The 25571-nt window shown below is 40.9% G+C and overlaps 1 protein-coding gene and 1 long non-coding RNA gene across 6 annotated transcripts in view; both read left to right on the forward strand.

The window, feature by feature from the left end:
* Positions 1–25571, forward strand: part of LOC133406149 (vang-like protein 1) — a 56844-nt gene that overhangs the window by 26335 nt on the left and 4938 nt on the right. For 4 of the 5 annotated variants that reach the window (XM_061683518.1, XM_061683527.1, XM_061683536.1 and 1 more), the window contains 3 exons: positions 16500–16931; positions 17709–17884; positions 24994–25154. In XM_061683518.1, coding sequence (XP_061539502.1) covers positions 16500–16931; positions 17709–17884; positions 24994–25154 — 769 coding nt within the window. The remainder of the gene's footprint in view (positions 1–16499; positions 16932–17708; positions 17885–24993; positions 25155–25571) is intronic. The other variant, XM_061683554.1, reaches the window with a different exon arrangement.
* LOC133406171 (uncharacterized) lies at positions 11055–11560 on the forward strand. The gene is made up of 2 exons (XR_009769034.1): positions 11055–11190; positions 11283–11560. It is a non-coding gene; the product is annotated as an uncharacterized LOC133406171 (long non-coding RNA).

Here is a 25571-nt window from a genome sequence, read left to right on the forward strand (position 1 = left end):
TTTTTGATTTTATGGACATTAAAATGTTTTCTTATACGGTTATATAGATACAAATCTTAACGTCACAAAATTGTAATCAATCAACACCAAAATGTATGTGGACAGCTCTACTTATGCCCTCTTAACCCACTTAAAATCAGAATGAACGCCCCAATATTTGGGATTTTTCTCCATACATGTCTACATAATCCTACTAACTGCATTTGTCCTAATATTTACTGTTTAGTATGTCAAAATGCTGTGTTGTGAAAAAGCAGTTGGGCCTTTTTCTTTTTCATAGTTCTGTACTGTATGTTTTCCCTGCGCAAAATGGCAGCTGTAATGCTAGAGATATGTGACAATGTGTTATTGGTGATTAAACTGAGACTGAAACGTTGTAAACTAAAGCCGGTAGTTGTGTGTTATATGTTGCTGCTGCTGATAGCGATTGCACCCTTTCTATTTGGGTATATATTTTCTTATTTTGTGTGTGTGTGTCTGTCTCTGCAGCCTCAATCTTACTTATACTGTATATTTTTTGTCTACCAGAAAAAATCCACATTTTTTATTTTGTTTTACCTTTTAACACACATACAGTGTTCACTGGGTCAGAAGCAATGGACGGAGAGTGGTGTTAAGGCCAAAGACAGGAAAAGAATGAGAGCAGTTGCCTCAAGGGGAGTAATGGAAAAAAGGACTGGTGAAGAATGAAGAAAAAGATGATGGGAGAAGTGCATCTTCTAATTGCTATTTTGTTTATTCTTAGCCTGCTGGGATGGTGTGCAGCCATGTTTGTTTAGTGTACTACTTCCCCCTCCTGTTTCTCTTTGTCCATCCATCCTTTTATCCCACCCTCCATCTCTTCTCCCATGACATCGTCTCATCACTCTCACATTCTCTCTGTCTCCTTCACTCTCTAACCTCCATAAAGAGCAGCCCCCCGCCACCCTGACACACACAAACACACATGAAGAGGCAAGTGACGTGCAATACGTCCCCAGGCATGATGGGGCAAAATTTATATATAAAGTGGTCTAATGCATTACTAGGCTTCAAATCAGCATTGTGTGGTAGATCAGACATACACAGACTGGTTGAAGACTGTGATGGACCAGCTGAGGACAAAGTATGATGGCAGACGATTTTGCCACACACACGGCTAGTGTGATGGAGACAGGCGATGAAGTTCTGCAGGTTTTGGAGGTCTGTGATCCTGTAGTTGAGAGAGGGCAGGTCATTGTAACGACAATAGGAGGAGAAACTCACCTTCCTCCGTTGGTCAGCACTGAAACTGGGAACAAATCAGGCCAGGTAGGACTAAGAGGTCCAAACTCACCTGACAAATTTGTTCTCTTTTTTTGGCAGGACAACTGTTTTGTGTTTTGCTTAGTCATGCTTACATGCATATGTATGCATATGTGTGCAGTGTGTACTGTATTTGTACATATGGAATGGCACTTGTTCATGGAGGGCTTTTTTATTTATTATTTTTTTTAAACCTCCGTTAACACTTCTAATTTGCTGTGTAGCTGCAATGTTTGTCACCCCTTTCTTGCTGGATGATAATCTGCATTTACTTATAAGGATGCAACGATGGCGGTATCTTTATCAACACACTTGCAAATCAGTTCCCATTCGGTGAAATTCGCCATTTTGGACTCAATATAGGCCATTTCCGTGAATCGTACAGATCCGATAAATTATTTTATTTATTAAAAAATGCTTTGGTCACCTTTTTCATGCCTTTGGTGTTTGCATGTCTGTATCAATGCCGGTACTGGAGGTCTGTACATGTACTCTTCCTCATAAAAATACTCCGATACTATGACAGTGATGCCACTTTCTGGGTAGGAGCCACATCAGCTGTGTGGGGGTACTTTAAAGGGGAAGGAAACTTAAAATTGTATTGTTTGTTTTTTTAGTTGTTGTCGTTACCCAATGTTGACACCTGTTTTCACACATTTTGGTGGCAAGCTGTTTGTTTCAGGTGTTCAGTCAATTTAAACTCTATGATATAGGAATGATACAGTTGTCGACTGGTTAGCACAGCTGCCTCACAGTTCTCGGGACCGGGGTTATGGGGACCGGGGTTCATCAATCTGGGTGTATTGTTTGTTTTTTTAGTTGTTGCCGTTACCCAATGTTGACACCTGTTTTCACACATTTTGGTGGCAAGCTGTTTGTTTCAGGTGTTCAGTCAATTTAAACTCTATGATATAGGAATGATACAGTTGTCGACTGGTTAGCACAGCTGCCTCACAGTTCTGGGGACCGGGGTTCATCAATCTGGGGGGCTTTGTGGTCTGGGCCGGGGGGCACCAGGCTGTAGGCCAGGAATGCGCCCCTAACCCCCCATTCCCGTGGGCCCCTCCAGATTTTAATACACGACACCACACAGGGGCTTCATGTGCACGGGTTAGGTAGGGCCAATGACTGCAAGTCAGGGACCTGGCAATCATAATAACGGGAGGGAGGTGGGTATCCACTATTATCATGGTGATGCTCCCGGGGCCGGGCTCCTCTGGCTGGATGGCTGCAGGGGGTGGGGGCCCCCTCTCATGCCCCGTGGCTGTCCCTGCGGGTTGACTCGCCTTATCGTCTTTGTCTTGGGCGACCGATCCTCCCCCCTGTCCATGTGGCGCGGGTCACTGGCTCACCCTCTGGCTGGGACCGGGGCTGACTGTTGTCGCAGGCTCTGCTGGTTGGGGGGGCTTCTCGCTGTCCTATGGTGATTAGCCGGCGGGGCGGCGTTGGTCCCCGGTTTTCTCCTTCTGGTGGCCGTTTTTGGGGCATTTTGGTGGGGCTGGTGGACCGCCCTGGATCCCTTGGTGTGGGTGGTGTCCTGTCGGCCGTGCCGTTCTCAGGTGGGTCCTTGGGCTTCTTGGGATGTCCACTCACTTGCACTCCCTTTCTCCTTTTTCTAGGTTTTGAATTACCAATGGGAATCTCTGGCATGAGGCTGATTCGATACATACAGTGGGTACGTAAACTTTTCAGACCACCTTAAATTTTTTATATTTTATATTTATATTGCAGCCATTTGTTAAAATCATTTAAGTGAATTTTTTTCCTCATTAATGTACACCACAGCACCCCACATTGACAGAAAAAAACTTCCTTGTAGAGATTTTTGCTGATTTATTAAAAAAGAAAAACTGAAATATCACACAGCCAAAAGTATTCAGACCCTTTGCTGTGACACTCATATATTTAACTCGGGTGCTGTCCATTTCTTCTGATCATCCTTGAGATGGTTTTACACCTTCATTGGAGTCCCGCTGTGGTTAATTATACTGATTGGACTTGATTAGGAAAGCCACACCCCTGTCTATAAAAGACCTTACAGCTTACAGTGCATGTCAGAGCAAATAAAAATCATGAGGTCAAAGGAACTGCCTAAAGAGCTCAGAGACAGAATTGTGGCAAGGCACAGATCTGGCCAAGGTTTCAAAAAAAATTCTGTTGCACTTCAAGTTTCTAAGAACACAGTGGCCTACATAATCCTGAAATGGAAGACCTTTGGGACAATCAGAACCCTTCCTAGTAGCTCGCCGTCCAGCCAAACTGAGCAATTGGGGTGAAGAGCCTTGGTGAGAGAGGTAAAGAAGAACCCAAAGATCACTGTGGCTGAGCTCCAGACATGCGGTCGGGAGATGGGAGTAAGTTCTAGAAAGTCAACCATCACTGCAGCCCTCCACAAGTCGGGGCTTTATGGCAGAGTGGCCCGACAGAAGCCTCTCCTCACTGCAAGACACATGAAAGCCCGCATGGAGTTTGCTAAAAAACACCTGAAGGACTCCAAGATGGTGAGAAAGAAGATTCTCTGGTCTGATGAGACCAAGATAGTAATTGTTGTCCTTAATTCTAAGTGGCATGTGTGGAGAACACCAGGCACTGCTCATCACCTGTCCAATAAAGTCCCAACAGTGAAGCATGATGGTGGCAGCATCATGCTGTGGGTATTTTGCTGCTGCAGGGACAGGGAGACTGGTTGCAATCGAAGAAAATATGAATGCGGCCAAGTACAGGGATATCCTGGACAAAAACCTTCTCCAGAGTGCTCAGGACCTCAGACTGGGCCGAAGGTTCACCTTAAAAAAAGACAATGACCCTAAGCACACAGCTGAAAGGGTGCTTCTACTAAATACTGAGCAAAGGGTCTGAATACTTATGGCTGTGTTTTATTTCAGTTTTTCTTTTTTAATAAATCTGCAAAAATTTCAACAATTTCTTTTTTTTCCTGTCAATATGGGGTGCTGTGTGTACATTAATGAGGAAAAACATGAACTTAAATTTTTTTAGCAAATGGCTGCAATATAACAAAGAGTGAAAAATTTAAGGGGCTCTGAATACTTTCCGTACCCACTTTATCTAGATGCACAGGTTACGATTCAATTTAAAAGTGATATCTTAACGATACGATTCGGTTCAGTATGGGATTTGGTGCGGAAACAATGCAATAGTAAACATTAGTTGACGTAGACGTCAATCATAAAGAACCTTAATTTGACTAGACTTTGACTTCACTTTCAATGCTATAAAATGACATATGTCAAACCCTGTTTTCAAACATGTAAAAGACCACTGATAATTGTTGCTTTATGGCACTGTAAAAATCTTTAAAAAATAGATTATCTGCATTGTGAAATATTAAAATTGATTATTTAAATAGACCACAACTATTAATTTGGTAGAGAAAACAATCTTCACAAACTCAGTAGTTAAAAGCCAAGGGTGGTCCAGCACACGATGCCATTCAAGGACCGTGACTGCAAACACATAATACTTGCTTTCTTTTCTTTTTTTTTTTTTGTCTTTTTGGGGTCGAAAAGTACCAACACGGGAATGTATACAGTGCCGTATATTGGCCCCCTTCTCAAAGTCTTATATTTTTGCATAGTTTCCCCACTTTAAGATCATCAAACAAATGTAAATATCAGACAGTTCCAAGTGAACTGAAAAGGCTGTTTTTGAATGGCGATTTCATTTATTAAGGAAAAAAAAAAAACGATTCAAACTCACCTGGCCCTGTGTGAAAAGTAATGCTCCTAAATCTAATAACTGTTTGTGTTGTACTCACCAACAGCAACTAAACTCGTTTTCTATAACTGGCAATGAGTGTTTCATATCTCTGTGGAGATATTTTAGCCAACTCAGAATTGTTTTATTCATTCATTCATCTTCCATACCACATATCCTCACTAGGGTCGCGAGCATGCTGGAGCCTATCCCAGATGACTCTGGGCTAGAGGTGGGGTACACCCTGAACTGGTCGCCAGCCAATCGCAGTGCACATAGCAAAAATGGAGGGTTTTCAAGCATGAATGGCCTTTTTAAGGTCGTGCCACTGCATTTCAATCGGATTCAAGTCTGGACTGGGCCAATCCAAAACCTTGATTTTATTTTTTTAAACCATTCAGAAGTTGACTTGCTGGTGTGTTTTGGATCGTTATCCTGATGCAGAACCCAAGTGCACTTGATGAACTAATGGCTGAACATTCTCCTTCAGTATTTTCTGTTAAAGAACAAAATTCATGGTTCCACCAATCACAGCAAGTTGTCCAGGTCCTGAAGGAGACATGCAGCCTTTTTTTTCCCCTTAATAAATGAAATCATTTTCAAACAGCATTTTAAGTTCACTAGGGTTATATTTGTCTGATATTTACATTTGTTTGATTATCCTAAGGCGGCAAGGTGGACGACTGGTTAGAGCGTCAGCCTCACAGTTCTGAGGACCCGGGTTCAACCCCCGGCCCCGCCTGTGTGGAGTTTGCATGTTCTCCCCGTGCCTGCGTGGGTTTTCTCCGGGCACTCCAGTTTCCTCCCACATCCCAAAAACATGCATTAATTGGTGACTCTAAATTGCCCGTAGGTGTAACTGTGAGTGCGAATGGTTGTTTGTTTGTATGTGCCCTGCGATTAGCTGGCAACCAGTCCTGGGTGTACCCCGCCTCCTGCCCGATCACAGCTGGGATAGGCTCCAGCACGCCCTCCAACCTAGTGAGGAGAAGCGGCTCAGAAAATGGATGGATGGATGATTATCCTAAACATTAAAGTGGGGAAACTATGCAAAAATATAAGAATTTGAGAATGGCGCCAATACCTTTTTCACTGCACTGTATATGACCCAAGGGAATTGCCGAGATCTACCCACATTTGCCATATTGTCTGCACATTTACCATCCGCTGCACACATTTTGTGAACGCTGCTTTGCTATGGCTCTGACCACGAAAGTAGCTTAACTACTGAAAAGCTATTTGATGTTGAAATAGTAAAGCTATGAAGAAATGTAGTTAAACTAGTAGTGGTGCTAGTGCCCACCACTGCAGTTTTCAATTGTAAGCAAAATGTTATGTTTTAAGCACTTGTTTTAAGAGATGCAAATGTAAAGCCTCAGGCATCCTAGCCTCGCGGTATCCGGTCCACAGCCCTACAACGGATGTATCTCAGGATTCCTGGCAGGTTTTGTATCGATTATGGAGTCTGCTACCGATACAATCGAGAGCTCTCTCCGATACGAACGCCTATCCGGTCACATTGGTTTAGCGTTCCCAACACTATTTAGAATGTACACAGCCACTCCCACCACACTCCAGTTGCACAGCCAGGTCCACTACACTTTTCCTGTCTCCTTCCCCTCCTGTCCCTGACCCTGTCCTGTTCTGTCCTGTCCTACGTTGTCCTGTTCTTCTCTCACAGTATGTAGCACCTGTGTCCCGTATAAAACTCGAACCCAATTTGACATTATAGTATGCATATAATTTTTTGTTTTGTGACGTGAAAAAGGTGACGTAACACAGTGGTAAACGTACCCCTGTCCCAGCTTTTTTGGAACGTGTTGCAGCCATTAAATTCAAAATCTGTGAGTATTTGCAAAAAAACAAAGTTTACCTGCTTCAACATTAAGTAACTTTTCTTGGTAGTGTATTCATTTGAATATAGGTTGAAAAGGATTTGCAAAGCATTGTATTCCGTTTATATTTACGTTTGACACAACGTCACAACGTGAGTTTTTTAAACAAGTGCTATTTCCTCTTAAATATCACCTAAACAACTGTGTCACCTATTGAATTTTTTTGGGGAAATGTGAGGATGCAAGAATTGACTTGTCCCAGAGTTGCTTTTCGGAGGTTTACCACTGTTCACCCTCATAGAGCTTCTTGTTAAGAATCCCACAGGTATTTTTTCTTCTTTTATACCTTTAGGAGCCACAGCTGCTGTTGTATTTTCTGTAGCATCGATTAGTGTGTTGTTTTGCACGAGAATTGTTTTCCTGCAAAAAGCACGGCTCTTGTTTTTATACCATGGCAGGAGATGGTCAGTTAGAAACCCCACACATTTTGCACAGGTCATTTTTAGACACCTTCAGGCACCCACATCACCCTGGGTTAAAATTTGGCTTGATGTACAACTTCTGCCCCTGCATTCACATTGCATATTATTTAAAGAATAGATAGGATTTTACAGATTTTTTTTTAATTCACTTATAAAAGATATTTATAATACAACACCTATGAGGAAAAAAGGTCCTCCGTTCTAAACACAATAATTTCTGCAAGTACTTTCTAGAATTGTGGCCTCAAGCACAATCTGTTCTGTGACCAACCTCCGTTTTGTTTGGATTTCAGAACCAATTTTCCCATTGAGATTTACTACACAGTATGTAGAATAATTAATTCCAGCCCAAACTATCAACACCATAATAGATTTATTAACTGTACTGGCAACGTTTTAAGTTATATTATAACATTGTTAACTGCCATACAAATAAAAGCAGTATTTAACTATTGCAATATTAAAGTTACGGTTTTATTTCACCCGAGCAACTACTGGAGGAGGTAACACAGTGCTAATTAAGCTTATGAGCTCCTCTAACATATTTCAGTATTTTTCAGTGCTTGATCCTTTGTATTTCGTATCCACCAGAGACATTCCCTCACTGGTTCACTTGGTGGTGCACCGAAAATGACGTGGCGGAAATTACGTACCGGAATTTACACATTTTACTGAGCAGTCGGTGGAGTGCAGCCCCTTGTCTCCTGTTTGTAAAAAGCCTGTCTTTTTTTGTAGCAGAAAATAATCATACAATAATTACTGTTGAAATGAAAATAATTACGGTGAACAAACACAAGACATATTTCACAGGTCTCTTTGTCTATTTTTGTTTTTTTGTAAATTAAATGTTCAATAAATATATATTATTTTTTTAATATTTCCCGGTGCCCAACAAGGGGCCCAACGTAAAATGATCGCACTGAACAATACATGCACAAAACGCAGCAATAATAGGGAGTAACCCACTCTCTCTACATTGTTCTGCCGGCGATATTTCTGTCTGATATCTTCATCACAAATGCAGACAGGCTTCAATGATAAAATTTAAAAATAACAGCCGTCTGCCGCTAATGAAATCCACACATCTTCCCAAGGACCCCTAAGCTGCACAGCAAGGTGCTTGACGTAACATAAATGAAGTTCAGCACTGTCTGAGCAATGCATGCACAAAATGCAGCAATAATAGTGAATTTCCAACAATTGCCTCTTCCATAGAATCTCTTTTCTCCACTGGCTGCCCTTCAAAGCAGAATAAAAATTGTATGAAATGATGACACTCGTTTGCAAGCATTGAAGCATTACTAGTAGCCTTGTCACTCTTCTCTGAGTTTGGGAAACCTTTATAGCGTTTGAGTGGCCTTTCTTGTCCAGAAAATTTCTACAAATGTACTTAGGTACACACACACACACACACACTCACTTTGCCTACCAGCAGTGAGTGGAGTGCACTAGTTCAATGTTTTGTTTGCAGCTCTCAGATTGACAAACAGCAACAAAGAGGGTTTTAATGGACAGTTGTTTTACACAAGCAGTTATTTTTACTCAGCTGGAGGAAAAAAAAGCAACAATATGCTATTGGAAAGCAGATGACAAAGTGCACATTATGTAGTTAGTGTGCTACAGTATATGGCACTCACTGGTCACCATTGCAGTCTTTTTGGATCTCTTTGTTTCTTTTTAGCAATCCTAAAAATATGAAGTTTTATTGACTTAAATATTTATCAAACAAAAGGAGACTGTACACTGCAATATTCTCAGTAGTAATTTAATATAGCTAAGGTCCTCACTTTGTGGATCATTCCATCGCTTTAAATAGTTGTCTTATTGAACTGCTATGGGGAAGTTTAAGTTCTGTCTGCTCCTTGCCACTTCCTCTCTTTCACCTACTTTCATGTAATAAAGGAGACTGGGAACCTGTTGTCTTTAATTGGTTAATCCTATGGCGAAATGTGGGTCACTACTGTCTATTTTTGGTCTGGGAGTCTGGAAAAGATTAGAGATGTATTAACCCACCTTGTGAAGCGTAGTTGATTTGTAATGATTGAGTTCATATTAAAATGCCCAAAATGTGCTTTGATTTAATCGTAACGAAGGATGTGGAGCTCTTGTTGAGATTTTTTGTTGTTCTTGTAAGCCCCACTGGGATCTGGCGTCGCGTTACCCTTTTACCATATGAATCCAAGTCAGACATCTCATTGTCTGCTTTGCTACTTGTGTAGTAATTCCTCTGCGATAGTTTCAACTGCTGAAACATCAGCAGCAGGGAAGACCAAATAGTCAATTTATTTAACGATTTTAATGTCCGATATTGTATATGCTATCACTAAACACGTCTCTCTATATTTGTAAAGAATTAACTGTAAGTCTATATAGCATCTATTGCTTGCTTTTTTGCTTTCAATTATCTGGTGAATGCAAAAATTCCCAAATATTTACACAAATACCTATAATTTAGCTTTTTGTCGCATTTTGAGCAAAGGTTATTCTTTTGATTATTAAGGATAAGCGATATGAAAAATGAATGGATAATTCCCTTGTTCATTTTGCAACTCAAAGAACAAAAGATTTCTGTTGTGTCCGGCAGGTGATGTTATTTAAGCCCAAGCACTGACCTTGTAAATAAATAAATAAAGTCTTCATAAAGAGAGAACCAATTATCCTTTTTTTTTGTGACCACTTGGTGTGTTTTAGCACAGTGTAAATTTAGTAAATATACAATGTACGTTTCTAGTTCAAACCTTCCATTGTTGTATTTCAACATGCTCTTCTCACACATAGGCCAGAGACTAATTTCTTTCCCAAAGTACTTTCCTCCTCCTCACCCAGCCACCCAGCCCTAAACCCCCACCCCCGCGACAGCCGGTGTTTCCTCTGCTTTGTGCCGGCAGTTTGTTGTGACTGCCATGCAAAGAGTCCTTATCGTTGTTGTTATAAGGGCTCTGCTCTAACATGGCTGACCTTCATTACTTGCGGATACAGTCTGACCCAAAGGTCAGTTGAGCCCAGTTGGCATCGAGCACTGTTTTCTTTTTCTGCTTTCCATTTTTTATCCCTTCCTTTCTCACATGATTAGACAACCTCCTCTTCCATCCATAGACTAGAAAAAAAAAGTTGAACACAATCCAGTTCTGCGATGCAATTATTAACTTTCAGACGTGTACAAAGAAATCAACCACTAATGCAATGTCACATTAAAGCATAACACAGCTGCAGCTCTGAGGGCGAAAAAAGGAGACCAAAGCAAAATAAAATTTATTGCGCCAAGACAAGAAAAATATTCCTGCGACTGACAGGGATGACGCCTTAGAACATGCAATGGAATAAAGAATGACGTTCCGAGCGATCCCTTTCTTGCAAAGCTATCGCCAAAAATGGCCGGCCATATGGCAAGATGCTCTCGGCCGCTTGCCAGCTGATCGTCTGCCGACCAGGATTTGAGTAAATGGGATCCGGAATCGTGATGAGTGAACTCCCTTTGGATCGCCTAGAAGCACCCAAGCTTCATTCGGAGCTTCTTCCGGATGATATTGCAGACGAAGGTAACTCGGTTGCAGCTCGCGTTAGCTACATTTAGCGAGCGAACACGCTCCTTCAATCCTTGTTACATAAAAGCATAATTTAGTCCCACCAGTTGCCAGAACTGATTTGAATTTTCCATTTACAGCTCGTCCATCTCACAGTAATTCAACACCCGCAAGTCGAACATCTTTTAGGATTGCGAAGAAGAAAGGCATTTTTTTTTTTTTACCTTTGCAAAACACATCATCAATAAAAAGTATTCTCTAGTAATCGTATTTATTTTTTATTTATTTTACAGGTTATTCATCCAGCAGACGTTCGACTCCAATTCCAGGTACGCAGTGCCAACAAAAAAGGTAATTGAAAGCTTTTTTTTCCTCCACGTCCCGTCGACAGGAATTTCAACAATGTATTTTTATAGTAATAGTTATATTTCTAAATTGCACAGGTTGTGCTGAAAGCTGAAGTATGGACTGGTTTCAAGGACAATGACAACCACACAAGATCCCATTCACCGCCACCAAAGAATAAAATCCAGATGTGGATACAATTTTGCTAGATTTTATGCGCAAGGTAATAAAAACCTGGACTATTGAGCAAACGGTACAGGAGGAGAATTGCGAGGAAGAAAGTACAAGTGTCGCAGCCCCATTTGTTCATGCATTTCTTTCTAATGTAAATTGTGTACACTGTTATACTTGTAAATAAAGTTTTCTGTCAAAAGTACTTTCTCAGTGTTGCTTTATGTGCACGTTTGAGATTTTCACTAAAGAAAAAAAATACTGGTGTCAAAGTCATTGTTCTACTTGATCTGTCTGCTTTCACAAAAAGGCTTTCTTTTTTTTTTTTTTTCCCCTCAAGAAACAGATTTGGCTGAAAGTAACCTATATTTGACTGCTGATTACTAAAGAATGGTATAAGCTAGAGACAAACTTCTTTTTCTGGTGAAAGAAGAGACTCAGATCTTTCTTTTGGTGGTTTTGGTGTTGAGATAGTCGTGGTACACAATATTCTGTGGGACTTGAAAAATGAGTGAAATTGCTTGAAGATACCTGGCAGTCTACGGGTTCCCTGCTCAGGAAACGGCTGGCAGTGAATGAGTTAAACAAGTGGCTATGTTTAGCAGGGCCAATAATCGACAGGTCAGTTTCCTCAGGGTTGATGAGCAAAAAGTTACAGGACATCCACTGTTTAATCTCAGCAAGACACGACTCCAGATTAGCGTAATCGCATGGGCTAGTTAGTTTTAACAGCATGTATAGCTGAGTATCATCGGCATAACAGTGAAAGCTAATCTTATATTTGCGTATAATATCGCCAAGCGGCAGCATATGAATACTGAACAAAAGATGGCCGAGTACTGATCTCTGCGGGACTCCACAAGTGACATTGTAATACTCAGAGGTCACATTACCATGTATTACATGGTGCGTCCTATCCGAGAGATAAGATCTAAACCAAGAAAGTGCTGGGCCTGTAATACCAATACGTATTTCAAAGCGATCTAGTAGTATATTATAATCAACGGTAGCACCACAGCCCATCCCAGGGCAGGGGGCTCCCTTTGAGGAAACACTGGAAACAGTAAAATATTACTGAAAGATATTACTCAAACCTAAAAATGATAAAAGCATAAGTATTGAAGTGTTTTACACCTTTAGTGCTACATGAAAGAAACTGCCTAAATACAGTTCAGTTGTATTTAACTTTTAAATTCCATACATTTGCATGTAATCTTTAAGAACTGTTCATTTTCAATTCATTTCGGTACAGTATTTGTGTAACTTATATGCAATACATTTTAATTGAATCATGAAGGAATGTTTGTCTATATGTGCCCTGTGATTGGCTGGCGACCAGTTCAGGGTGTATCCCACCTCTCGCCCAAAGTCAGCTGGGATAGGCTCCAGCACATCCATGACCCTAGGGCGGATAAGCGGTACAGAGAATAGATGGATGGACTTCATGTAACAAGTTTGAGAACCACTCATTGAGAGCATGTATTTGCAGGAAAAAAATGGTCAAGAAAGGTACAGTATTTGGTGTCTTAATTTTTTCCAGAACTGATTATACAGTAACTTTGAGCCCAAGTTAGAAGACTGAAATATCACACAGCCATAAGTATTCAAACCCTTTGCTCAGTATTTAGTCGAAGCACCCTTTTGAGCTCATACAGCCATGAGTCTTTTTGGGAATGATGCAACAAGTTTTTCACACCTGGATTTGGGGATCCTCTGCCATTCCTCCTTGCAGATCCACTCCAGTTCTGTCAGGATGGATGGTGAAGATTGGTGGACAGCCATTTTCAGGATTCTCCAGAGATGCTCAATTGGGTTTAAGTCAGGGCTCTGGCTGGGCCATTCAAAAACAGTTACAGAGTTGTTTTGAAGTCACTCCTTTGTTATTTTAGCTGTGTGCTTAGGGTCATTGTTTTGTTGGAAGGTGAACTTTGTCCCAGTCTGAGGTCCTGAGCCCTCTGGAGAAGGTTTTCTTCCAGGATATCCCTGTAATTGGCCGCATTCATCTTTCCATTTTCTGAGCCGCTTCTCCTCACTCGGGTCGCGGGCGTGCTGGAGCCTATCCCAGCTATCATCGGGCAGGAGGCGGGGTGCACCCTGAACTGGCTGCCAGCCAATTGCAGGGCAGCTACAAACAAACAACCATTCGCACTCACATTCACACCTATGGGCAATTTAGAGCTGTAAATTAACCAACCAGGCATGTTTTTGGGATGTGGGAGGAAACCGGAGTGCCCGGAAAAACCCACGCAGGCACGGGGAGAACATGCAAATTCCACACAGGCGGGGCCGGGGATTGAACCACGGTCCTCAGAACTGTGAGGCAGACGCTCTAACCAGTTGTCCACCGTGCCTCCTATTTCAGTGTTTCTTTTTTAATAAAGCTGTGGTGCTGTGTGTACGTTAATGAGGAAAAAAATGAACTTAAATTATTTTAGCAAATGGCTGCAATATAACAAAGAGTGAAAAATTAAGGGGATCTGAATACTTTCCGTACCCACTGTATCTAGATGCACATGTTACGATTCAATTTAAAAGCGATATTTTTAAGGGCGGAATGATACGATTCGGTTCAGTATGGGATTTGGTGCGGAAACAATGCAATAGTTAACATTAGTTGACGTAGACGTCAATCATAAAAAAACCTTAATTTGACTAGACTTTGACTTCACTTTCAATGCTATAAAATGAACATATGTGAAACCCTGTTTTCAAACATGTAAAAGACCACTGAGAATTGTTGCTTTATGGCACTGTAAAGATCTTTTAAAAAATACATAATCTGTATTATCAAATATCAAATTGATTATTTAAATAGACCACAACTATTAATTTGGTAGAGAAAACAATCTTCACAAATACAGTAGTTAAAAGCCAAGGGGGGTCCAGCACACGATGCCATTCAAGCTAGGACCGCGACTGCAAACACATAGTGCTTGCTTTTTTTTCTTTTTTTCTTTTTGGGGTTGCAAAGTACCAACACTGGAATGTGTACAGCATAGTTGTCAAACTCAAGGACCCGGGGCCAGATCCGGCCCGCCACTTGATTTTATGTGGCCCGCGAAGGCAAATCATGTGTGTCAACGTCCATGATTCCAGTTCAAATCTGCACCGAAATTTCAAATTGTCATATATCATGGATGGATGGCATATATCATAAATGATAATGTTGAGATACTGCAAACATTTTTGTTACCAAACATGAACAACCCATGACCCTTGATTTCTGATTCCAAAACTAGTTCATAAATTTCGTGTGTAAATATGATGAGACGATTCAAGATTTTTATGGTTTCACAGACACAACGGCCCTCTGAGGGAAACCGTAACTACAATATGGCCCTGTGACAAAAATGAGTTTGATGCCCCTGGTATAAAGTGCCGTATATTGGCTGCCTTCTCAAATTCTTATATTTTTGCATGGTTTCCCCACTTTAAGATCATCAAACAAATGTAAATATCAGACAAATATAAGCCAAGTGAACTGAAAATGCTGTTTTTGAATGGCAATTTCATTTATTAAGGAAAAAAAAAACTATTCAAACTCATCTGGCCCGGTGTGAAACGTAATGCCCCCTAAACCTAATAACTGGTTGAGTTATACTTAGCAGCAGCAACTAAAGGGTCTGAATACTTATTTGCTGTGTGATATTTCTGTTTTTCTTTTTTAATAAATCTGCAAAAAATTCAATAATTCAGTTTTTTTCTGTTAATATGGGGTGTTGTGTGTACATTAACTTAAATGATTTTAACAAATGCCTGCTATATAACAAAGAGTGAAAAATTTAATGGGGTCTGAATACTCTCCATACCCACTGTATCCTAACTTCCATGCATAGTTTTCTTTTCTTCTTATTTTCATCTTTTAACACTCCATATTGACTAAGGACAATAGCCTAACAGAAAAAGCAGAGCGCACAAGTCTGACGAGGTGTACTGGCAGCTGCTTCATTTGCAGACCTTACCCATTGTGACAGTTTGTGTCCAAAGTGTGTACATTTAAGCAATATTTTTTCAGAAAATCTTTCAAGGTGCTTGAGTTGAGGTTCGGCTACTGTCACACGTTCCACATATTTCTGAATTGTCAGCTAAGTTGCAGAAGGTTGCCTTTGACCTGAAAAATAATGACATTGGCTTTGCTGGAACATGGGACACCACTGAAAAAGTACTTAATGTCACACTATAATCCTTGTTTTCTTGACATAAGCAAGTGATTTTTGTCTAAATTCTATGGCAGACTTTATTTTTGAAATGTTTTATTTTTTATTTTTAAGTTATGAGGATAAGCGTCTCAGAAAATGGATGGATGGATGTTTCTCTCAAAGAATGTTACCTGCCTGTGCTGTTGGATGAATATACTGTAAATGGAAAAGAAATAATGAAATAAGGAAGACTATTTTGTAGAGCTGCAGCTATTGAATATTTTTAGAATAAATTATTCTACCAATTATACCACTGATTAATTAAGTAATCAGATGAAAATGTATTTTGCAAAATGCCACTTTTATTGTTGTCCACTTGAGTTCGCCATCATCATGTTCCACTGAGTGTGTGTGGCTATAACAGTTGGGGCTTTGCCTGGTGATTGACATGGTAGTCGGCAAATGAGAGTGTCGAGTTGGCTCTCGTGAGCTCAGGTTAGCGCTGGCCGTTAAGTGGCTAACTTTCCCAGTCTGCGTCTTTAAGCGCCTAGGTTGTCAGTTGTGGCCGTACCGACTCATCTATGCCTGCATGATTATTATTGTTTTTTTTTACCATTTATTTAATATAATTACTAAATCATGCCAAATTTCTACACGGAGTAGTGCGTAGTATGTAGAAACATTAGTCCTTGTGGAAAAACGATCACTTTAAAGTTTCGAGGCAGAGATTTTACTTTAACTTTTTTGTGTTACAAAAATTCAAGTTATTCAATAAATTGTTTCAGCCCTACTATTTTAAGGGGTGTCATTGGATATAATATTTTTAGGGAGGAATTGTATTGTGGCATTGCTGGGGCTTTAAAAGATTGCTCGTTGAATGGTAAATTGTGTTGTGTATGTTTTCGTTCTTCTTGTACGTTTTCAGTCAACAATTAAAAGCATTGTAAGCTAAAGGAACATCTTGCTCATTTCACCTTATTTGAAATGTGTTGCCCATATTTGCAGGATGACAACTGGGGTGAGACCACCACGGCCGTGACTGGCACGTCGGAACACAGCCTTTCTCAGGAAGACATTGTGCGCATCACCAAGGACCTGGAGGACAGTGTGGGGCTTGACTGCCGCCGCTATTTTACGCTCATCCTTGCAGTGATCCTGGGCCTCCTGGTCTTTTTCTCACCGCTGGCCTTCATGGTCCTCCCGCACCTGCTCTGGCCAGAGAAGCTGCAGAGCTGTGGCACGGCCTGTGAAGGCCTCTTCATCTCTGTGGCCTTTAAATTGCTCATCCTGCTGCTTGCTGTTTGGGCCCTCTTCTTCCGGCCACCACGAGCCAGCCTCCCGCGCCTCTTTGTATTCCGGGCTCTGCTTGCTGTTCTGGTGCTGCTCTTTGTGGTCTCCTACTGGTTGTTCTATGGCGTGAGGATACTAGATTCGCAGGTGAGAACATGATCTGGTGCTGAATGCATGCTAAATACAGTGGTGCCTTGAGATAAGAGTTAAATTTAAGCTCGTAACTCAAAATAATTTTGTATCTTTAATCGTCTTTCCGCATTGAAATGAATGGAAATGCCATTAATTTGTTCCAGCCTCCTCCCTTAAAAAAACGAAATTTTGTTTTTTAAAATGAAAGAAGCACTATATTATACTTTAGAAAAACAGAGTAATAACATAATTTTCTTCTAAAACTGCAACAATTCATACTAACTGTTAGCATGTCAATGGCATTTTGCATTGTTTGATTAGCATTAAACTAATCAGTTTATGGCAATTTTTATCCAGTTCATTCATCCAGAAGCACATTTGAGGACATTGCACACATTAGTCCTATAACGTTATAATCGTAGAAATGTTCCAAAGTCTCAATAAGATGAAGAATAACAGTGTGACCCTTAATTTATTAAAGTAACATAAAAACGGTGTCCCAATGCTTTTGTCAAAAAGAATATATTCCGCTGTTTTACATGGGGTAATGTAACAAGATTAGAACACTACTGACAAACTTATTTTCCCTACTGTGGTATGTGGTAATTCTAATGCTAGCATGCTTGTAAGGAAATACACAAATATTGCAGTGCTTTGAAATATAATTTAATATTCATGTGTTCCACATCTTGTCCTACATCTGCTTTCATACCTGCTTTTCGCTTGTCTTTGCAAATGTAGTGACTCTCAGTGGTCTACTCTCATTTCATTCCTCATGCATGTGCCCTCTAGGATGAAAACTACCAGGGGATCGTGCAATATGCTGTGTCACTGGTGGACGCGCTACTCTTCATTCACTACCTGGCCATCGTGCTGCTGGAGTTAAGGCAGCTTCAGCCCTACTACTCTGTGTGTGTCACACGTTCCACAGACGGCGAGACCAGACACTACAACTTGGGACAACTCAGGTGAGAGAAGCAGCAAGCAATGGGAAGATTGGAGAATACTGTATGTGTTAAGACACTCTGTGCTGGATGGAGAAAAGCAGCCCCAACCAGACCGTAACCTAACATTATTGTATTCTTCAATTTTGCAATCGGGGTGAAACGTTTTTTCAAAACCCTCCACACGGTTTGGGCCGCATGTGTCCAGATCGATTCACGCGTAACTTTTTTTCCTCATTTACCACTTAGGTGAAACAGTGTGTACACTCCAGAGCAATGTAGCAAGTTAGCCAAGATGGCGTCACACATGCCAGGTCATCAGCGTCGAGCCCTTCCACCAATGCAGCAGCTAATGATATTGCAGCGGGGCTGGTCACCAGAGATCTTGCGTTGGTAGAGCTACAGACTCGGTAGAAGAACTGTAGTAGGCTTACAATGGCATTACCTCATCTGTATCTCTCCAACATAAGATCTCTGGTACATACAACAGACAACATGAAATTACAACTCACTGGAAATCGCTAAGTTTGTGAGTCGTGACTGAGGTGTGTTGATTACCACGGTAACGTTGCTTCACTCGAGGATATGACATGCTAGCATGCTAGCCCCTGAAAAGTGGGAGACTGCTAGGCATATACACAAGATGTTGTAATTCCTACACCGTGTGACTGATTTGGATTAAATATATTTCAAATCCATTGTGGTGGTGTTTAGAGCCAAAAAGATGAGAATCTGGTACATGCGCAAACTACTTATGCATTTGGCAAATCAGTTCCGAGCACTTCCGCCTCGTTCGGGAGAATAAGGAAGGCAGCCCCTCAAAGAACCCAGAGGAACCTTTCATGTCTGCAGGTACAATGTGTTTTTTTTAAACACGAGATGTCACCACAGATGTACCAAAGATGACAATAGAGGGTCTTTGGGCTTTGTTCATGTTTATATGCATGATATCATATTTGTATAAATAAACGAAATACATTTTCCATTGCAGCCCTGTGGGGGACACAAGCCAGTGTAAACTGTAGGCCGGTCCCAAGCCCGGATAAATGCAGAGGGTTGCGTCAGGAAGTGCATCCGGCTTAAAATTTTGCCAAACAAATATGAGCGTTCGTCTAAAGAATTCCATACCGGATCGGTCGTGGCCCGGGTTAACAACGTCCGCCCCTGAAGAATGAAGAAGTGATGGGTAAGTACGGCATCCAGGAAAGGAACTTGGAGGGACAGATGGTGGTAGACTTTGCAAAAAGGATGGAAATGGCTGGAGTGAACACTTTTTTTCCAGAAGAGGCAGGAACATAGGGTGACCTACAAAAGCGGAAGTAGAAGCACGCAGTTGGATTACATCTTGTGCAGATGATTTAATCTCAAGGAGGTTTCCGACTGTAAGGTAGTGGTAGGGGAGAGTGTGACTTGACAGCATAGGATGGTGGTGTGTAAGATGTCTCTGGTGGTGGGAAGGAAGATTAAGAAGAAAAAGGCAGAGCAGAGAACCATGTGGTGGAAGCTGAGAAAGGAAAGTGTTGTGCGGCTTTTCGGGAAGAGGTGAGACAGGTTCTCTGTGTACAGGAGGAGCTTCCAGAAGACTGGACCACTACAGCCAAGATGATCAGAGAAACAGGCAGGAGAGTACTTGGTGTATCTTCTGGCAGGAAAGGAGAGAAGAAGACTTGGTGGTGGAACCTCACAGTACAGGAAATCATACAAGGAAAGAGGTTAGCTAAGAAGAAGTGGGACACTGAGAGGACTGAGGAGAGGCAAAAGGAATACATTAAGATGTGGCGTAGGGCAAAGGTAGAGGTGGCAAAGGCCAAACATGACGCACATGAGGACATGTATGCCAGGTTGGACACTAAAGAAGGAAAAAAATATCTATACAGGTTGGCTATACAGGATAGAGAAGGGAATAATGTGCAGCAGGTTAGGGTGATTAAGAATAGAGATGGAAATGTGTTGACTTGTGCCAGCAGTGTGCTGGACAGATGGAAAGAGTACTTTGAGGAGTTGATGAATGAGGAAAATGAGAGAGAAGGAAGAGCAGAAGAGGCAAGAGTGGTGGACCAGGAAGTGGCAATGATTAGTGAGGGGGAAGTTAGAAAGACATTAAAGAGGATGAAAAATGGAAAGGCAGTTGGTCCTGATGACATTCCTGTGGAGGTATGGAAGCATCGAGGAGAAGTGGCTGTGGAGTTTTTACCAGCTTGTTCAACAGAATTCTAGCGGGAATGAGAAGATGCCTGAGGAATGGAGGAAAAGTGTGCTGGTGCCCATTTTTAAGAACACGGGTGATGTGCAGAGCTGTCGGAACTATAGAGGAATAAAAGTTGATGAGCCACGCAATGAAGTTATAGGAAAGAGTAGTGGAGGCCAGACTCAGGACAGAAGTGAATATTTGCGAGCAACAGTATGGTTTCAAGCCTCGAAAGAGTACCACAGATGCATTAATTTGCCTTGAGGATGTTGATGAAAAGTACAGAGAAGGTCAGAAGGAGCTATATTGTGTCTTTGTGGATCAAGAGAAAGCATATGAGAGGAACTGTGGTACTGCATGTGGAAGTCTGGCGTGGCAGAGAAGTATGTTAGAATAATACAGGACATGTATAAGGGCAACAAAACAGCGGTGTGGTGTGCTGTAGATGTGACAGAGGAGTTTAAGGTGGAGGTGGGACTGCATCAAGGATCAGCCCTGAGCCCCTTCCTGTTTGCAGTGGTGATGGATAGACTGACAGATGAGGTTAGACTGGAATCCCCGTGGGTCATGATGTTTGCAGATGACATTGTGGGAGCAGGTGGAGGAACAGTTAGAAAGATGGAGGCATGCACTGGAAAGGAGAGGATTGAAGATTAGCCGAAGTAAAACAGAATATATGTGCATGAATTAGAGGGGTGGAGGGGGAAGAGTGAGGCTTCAGGAAGAAGAGAGAGCAAGGGTGGAGGACTTTAAATACTTGGGGTCTACAGTCAAGAGCGATGGTGAGTGTGGTAAGGAAGTGAAGAAACGGGTCCAAACAGGTTGGAACGGGTGGAGGAAGATGTCAGGGGTGTTATGTGCCACAAGAGTCTCTGCTAGGATGAAGGGCAAAGTTTATAAAACAGTGATGAGGCCAGCCATGATGTACGGATTACAGACAGAGGCACTGAAGAGACAATAGGAAGCAGAGCTGGTGGTGGCGGAAATTAAGATGTTGAGGTTCGCTCTAGGAATGGTTGGATAAAATTAGAACTGAGCTCATCAGAGGGATGGCCAAGGTTAGATGTTTTGGAGACAAAGTTAGAGAGAGCAGACTGGGATGGTTTATAATTACATATAATATTATCCCAAAAGTTTTGGGAATCATTCAGATGTTTATTTATTTATTTATTTTTTTTTTTATTTTTATTTTTTTTTTGCAAAAGCAAGACAAACTTTTGTTCTTTTTGGTCAGCAGTTGGTTTCGTCTTGGAACTCTGCCATGGATGCCCTTTCTGCCCACGTCTCTTCCTTATTATTGTGTCATGAACACTGACCTTAACTGAGGCAAGGGAGGCCTGCAGTTCTTTAGAAGTTGTCCTGAGTTCCTTTGTGGCCTCCTGGATGAGTCATTGCTGTTCTCTTGGGGTAATCTTTGTAGGTCGGGTACTCCTGGGAAGGTTCACCACTGTTCAATGTTTTATCCATGTGAGGATAATGGCTCTCCCTATGGTTCGCTGGAATCCTAAAGCTTTTGAAATGTCTTTTGTAACCCTTTCCAGACTGATAGATGTTAATTACTTTATTTCTAGACTGTTCTAGAATTTCTTAGGATTGTGTCATTTTGTTACAGCTTTTTTACATCTTTTGTCGGACTTAATTTTACCAGGACAGATTCTGTTTAAGTGATTTCTTGAATGAACAGATCTGGAGGTAATTAGGCTTGGGGTGTGATCAGTGAAAATTAACCAAAAATAGTGACTAGGCCCAATTAATTCATAATTTAACCAGGGGGGTAATTACTTTTTCACAGAGGGCCAGATAAATGTTCACAGTTTTTTTCCGTAATGAATGAAATCGCCATTTCAAAACAGGATTTTAAGTTTAGTTGTGTTATATTTGTCTAATATTTAAATTTGTTTGATGATCTTAAACATTAAAGTGGGGAAACTATATGAAAATATTAGAATTTGAGAAGGGGGGAGCAATACTTTTAGTCACTGCACTGTATCAATAACCATTCACACCTACGGACAATTCAGAATCAGAATCATCCTTATTTGCCAAGTATGTCCAAAAAAACACACAAGGAATTTGTCTCCGGTAGTTGGAGCCGCTGTAGTACGACAACAGACAGTCAATTGACAGAGAACACTTTTGAAACATAAAGATGTTGACAAAAAAACAGTCACTGAGCAATAAAGGGTTGCTAGTTATCTGGTAATGCCGGTACATTTTTCAATTAAAAAATTTTTTGGACAATTGTGCAAAAAGATGCAGAGTCCTCTAGCGCTTAGAGCAGTTCGAATGACTAATATTGCAATAGTCCGATGCAGTGACCATTGTGCAAAGGGCGCCGAGACTTCAAGGAGTGTACGCAGTTTAAAGTGACGAGTAGTGCGATAATCTGGGACGATGTTGATTGTGCAAATGTTGCAGTGTGGAAATGGAGCAGATGCTACTCTGGCATGAGTGCCCAGTATTGGTCAACAACAGATATGCAAATAGTGCAGCGTGGCGAGACTACTACAGTGAGTGCACGAGTAATATATAATTGGCCCCACAGTCTTTAATTAACCTACCATGCATGTTTTTGGAATGTGGAGGGAAACCAGAGTACCTGGTGAAAACCCACGCAGGCACAGGGAGAACATGCAAACTCCACACAGGGAGGCTGGATTTGAACCCGGGTCCTCAGAACTTTGCCGCCTCATGGTCAACCACCTAGGAAATATATAAAAAGTATGAATACTGTGATCCTTGTCTTGTTTCAATTTAGTTAGAGATGCACTTCGTGTGAATTCTGGGCCTCTTTTGTTCAACACAAAGCCGGTATGTTTCTATGCAGTTGGCTTGTTATGTTGTATGAATTGCATCAGGTGGATACACAAGCTTATTGTACCTTTTGCCATGCAATGGAAGAGCATTAAATTGTTCTGTCTGTCACTATACATCGCTGGCAAAGAGAGAACAGCAAAATATATCATTTCTGATGAATAAAAAAAAAAAAATCATAATAAAATAACAATTCATAATCATGCAATGAACATACTTTCACTTTTAACGATAGAAGAAATGAATGATTTTACTAAGAGGTAGTAAGTAACCTGTACCAAACCAAACCAAAAACCGTGACAAAACAAAATTACAAATGGAACGTTGGATTTTGTGAACTGTTCCACCACTAATTTGTCAACATAGTGCTGTTGTGACTTGCTAAAATGCTCCAGCATATTCTCGTCGGTCCAATGGATATTACCCCAGAAGGTTTAAGGCTTGTCAGTATGAATTTTGGTAGAAAATTTCTTTGTGCATGAAGCCCCACCTGAGATGTTAGTTTTAGGGTAAGATGAACACAAATGCCTTTTTTGGGTGTTCCTTTTGTCAGACCTTCTCAATTGAATAGGAATGCATTCCTCCCAGCCTGAAAGAGTTACAGACGCTCTGTACACATTCCTTGCTTGCTCTGCTTAATAATTGACCTAATGTGGCTCGGGGGATAGCCCACTCAACAATTTCTTGTTTTGTGTATTTTCTGTGCTTTTCCACAATAATTATACAGAATTGGTGCTGCATAAGTGTTGCGGCTGTATGGATATGAAGACTCCTGTTTTTTGTTGTTGTTTTTTTTCTTCTCACAAATATGTGTTGTTTTTATTTATCAACAACAACTTTTGCCATTGAGAACAAGCAACTAATTAAACATCTGAACTGCAATGAAAACTAACAGTATACTGTCAACCCCAGAATTAGGACATATGGGTCTGGTTGACTTATGACAATTCTAAATGAAGAAGGACATACGTGTAAATATTTTAGACAGACTAGTGTCCGAAAACCTGAGGCAGTATGATTAGTGGTTAGAAGAAGAATAATAGAATAGAAAAAGGAAAATGAAGTAGCTAAAAGTACCTCCACATGAACCGGTGCAGTTAATCACTATAAACTACAAGCACAATAATAAATGTGATTAGATGAATTCACATTTAAAACCGAGCATTATGTTTGTAAAAGCTGATTTAATTTTAGCTCTTGTATTAGATCTCATTTGATTGTGCAAATAAGTGGTGCCTGGAGATACGAGTTTAATTCGTTCCGTGACGAAATGCATAACTCAAAACACTCCTATCTCAAATCATCGCTCCCCATTGAAATGAATGGAAGTGCCATTAATCCATCCCATCCTCCCCCAAAAAACAAAAATAATTAATGTTTTTTAATATAAAAAATCAGCACTTTATAATATTGTACTTCATAAGACATACAGTAATGACATAAGTAAAAAAACTAGTTTTTGACACATTTTTTGCTTCAATTTGTGATGATTCTTCTGGTGTACACGCCTTCGCCACTGGGGAGCAGCTTAATAGAGACATACGGCCATTTCATGGAGGTGGTTACAATTTCTCAGTAAGCTGAGGTAGTATTAGTTGTTCTTCATAGAGAATAGAGAATATATGCCTATTAGTATTGTCCACGTGTTGCTGCACCGCTTATGTTCAAATATCCGTTGCTTAAAGTTATAAATAACACTGCGACACTGAAGCCATTCGTTAGCCCGTCGATAACGTTTTGCATTGTTTGTTAACATTAAGGTCAGCAGACCTTTCTAAGCCAAAACTATGTGGTTGTTTTAAATGCACGAGTAATTTTCTTTGTTTTATGTTTGGTTTGACAGTCAACTTCAACTGGGAAATAAGCAGTTTGAAGCCTCTTTTTTGAAAAATTGTTCACCATCTGCCGAACTACTGCTTGTTGTGAAATGAGTTGAGTTCACTGCAACTGTACAGTGCTCATATCTCAAATTTCTGCTTGCAAGTCAAAGCAAAAAAAACGACTAATATCTCGTAAGAAATAGTAAGTTAGGTCACTCATATCTCAAGGCACCATGGTATACATGATGTTGTGATCGGTGAGTGTAAGTTTTAAATTTATGAACATGATGAGTTACACTTTATATGTGCAGTATTCAGCGGGCAGCACTGACCATATTGGAACACTACTATTGTGACTTCGCCATCCATAACCCAGCTTTGCTGTCCGCCTCCAAGTCGCGCACCGCCAAGCACCTGGCTGGTCTCAAGGTGTACAACGTGGATGGGGACTTTCCAGCAGCCCCTGCTGAAGGTGTGTGTTATATTGTGTAAGATCATGCTGTGCCTCTAGCCTCTCCTGCTTAACTAAAATTGTGTGTGTCGTTCGTTGACTGTCTCCTCTCCTCATGTTGTCTCTTTAAGTCTTTAAAGCTAAACTCAGAGCCTATTTATTGAACAGTAAGTCAACTCCATGCTGATGCTTCTCATTTATATGCACATACTGTAATACCTTGTAAATGTTACATTTTGTAACACTTCCCCCCCCCCCCCCCCCCCACACGCACACACACACCGGCTTTTGGCATGCCACGGGTTAATGCCAACTATTCAGTCAACTGTGTAAATGTAACAGTCAGCTGCTGTTAAATTATCACCTGTCCTCAAGTATACTCAGGCATCACACAAGTGCACTAACCTGGCTCACTTTATTTATTTTTTTCCCTGCACT

The sequence above is a fragment of the Phycodurus eques genome, chromosome 1 (assembly GCF_024500275.1).
Source record: "Phycodurus eques isolate BA_2022a chromosome 1, UOR_Pequ_1.1, whole genome shotgun sequence".
In the NCBI taxonomy this organism is placed as follows: Eukaryota; Metazoa; Chordata; class Actinopteri; order Syngnathiformes; family Syngnathidae; genus Phycodurus; species Phycodurus eques.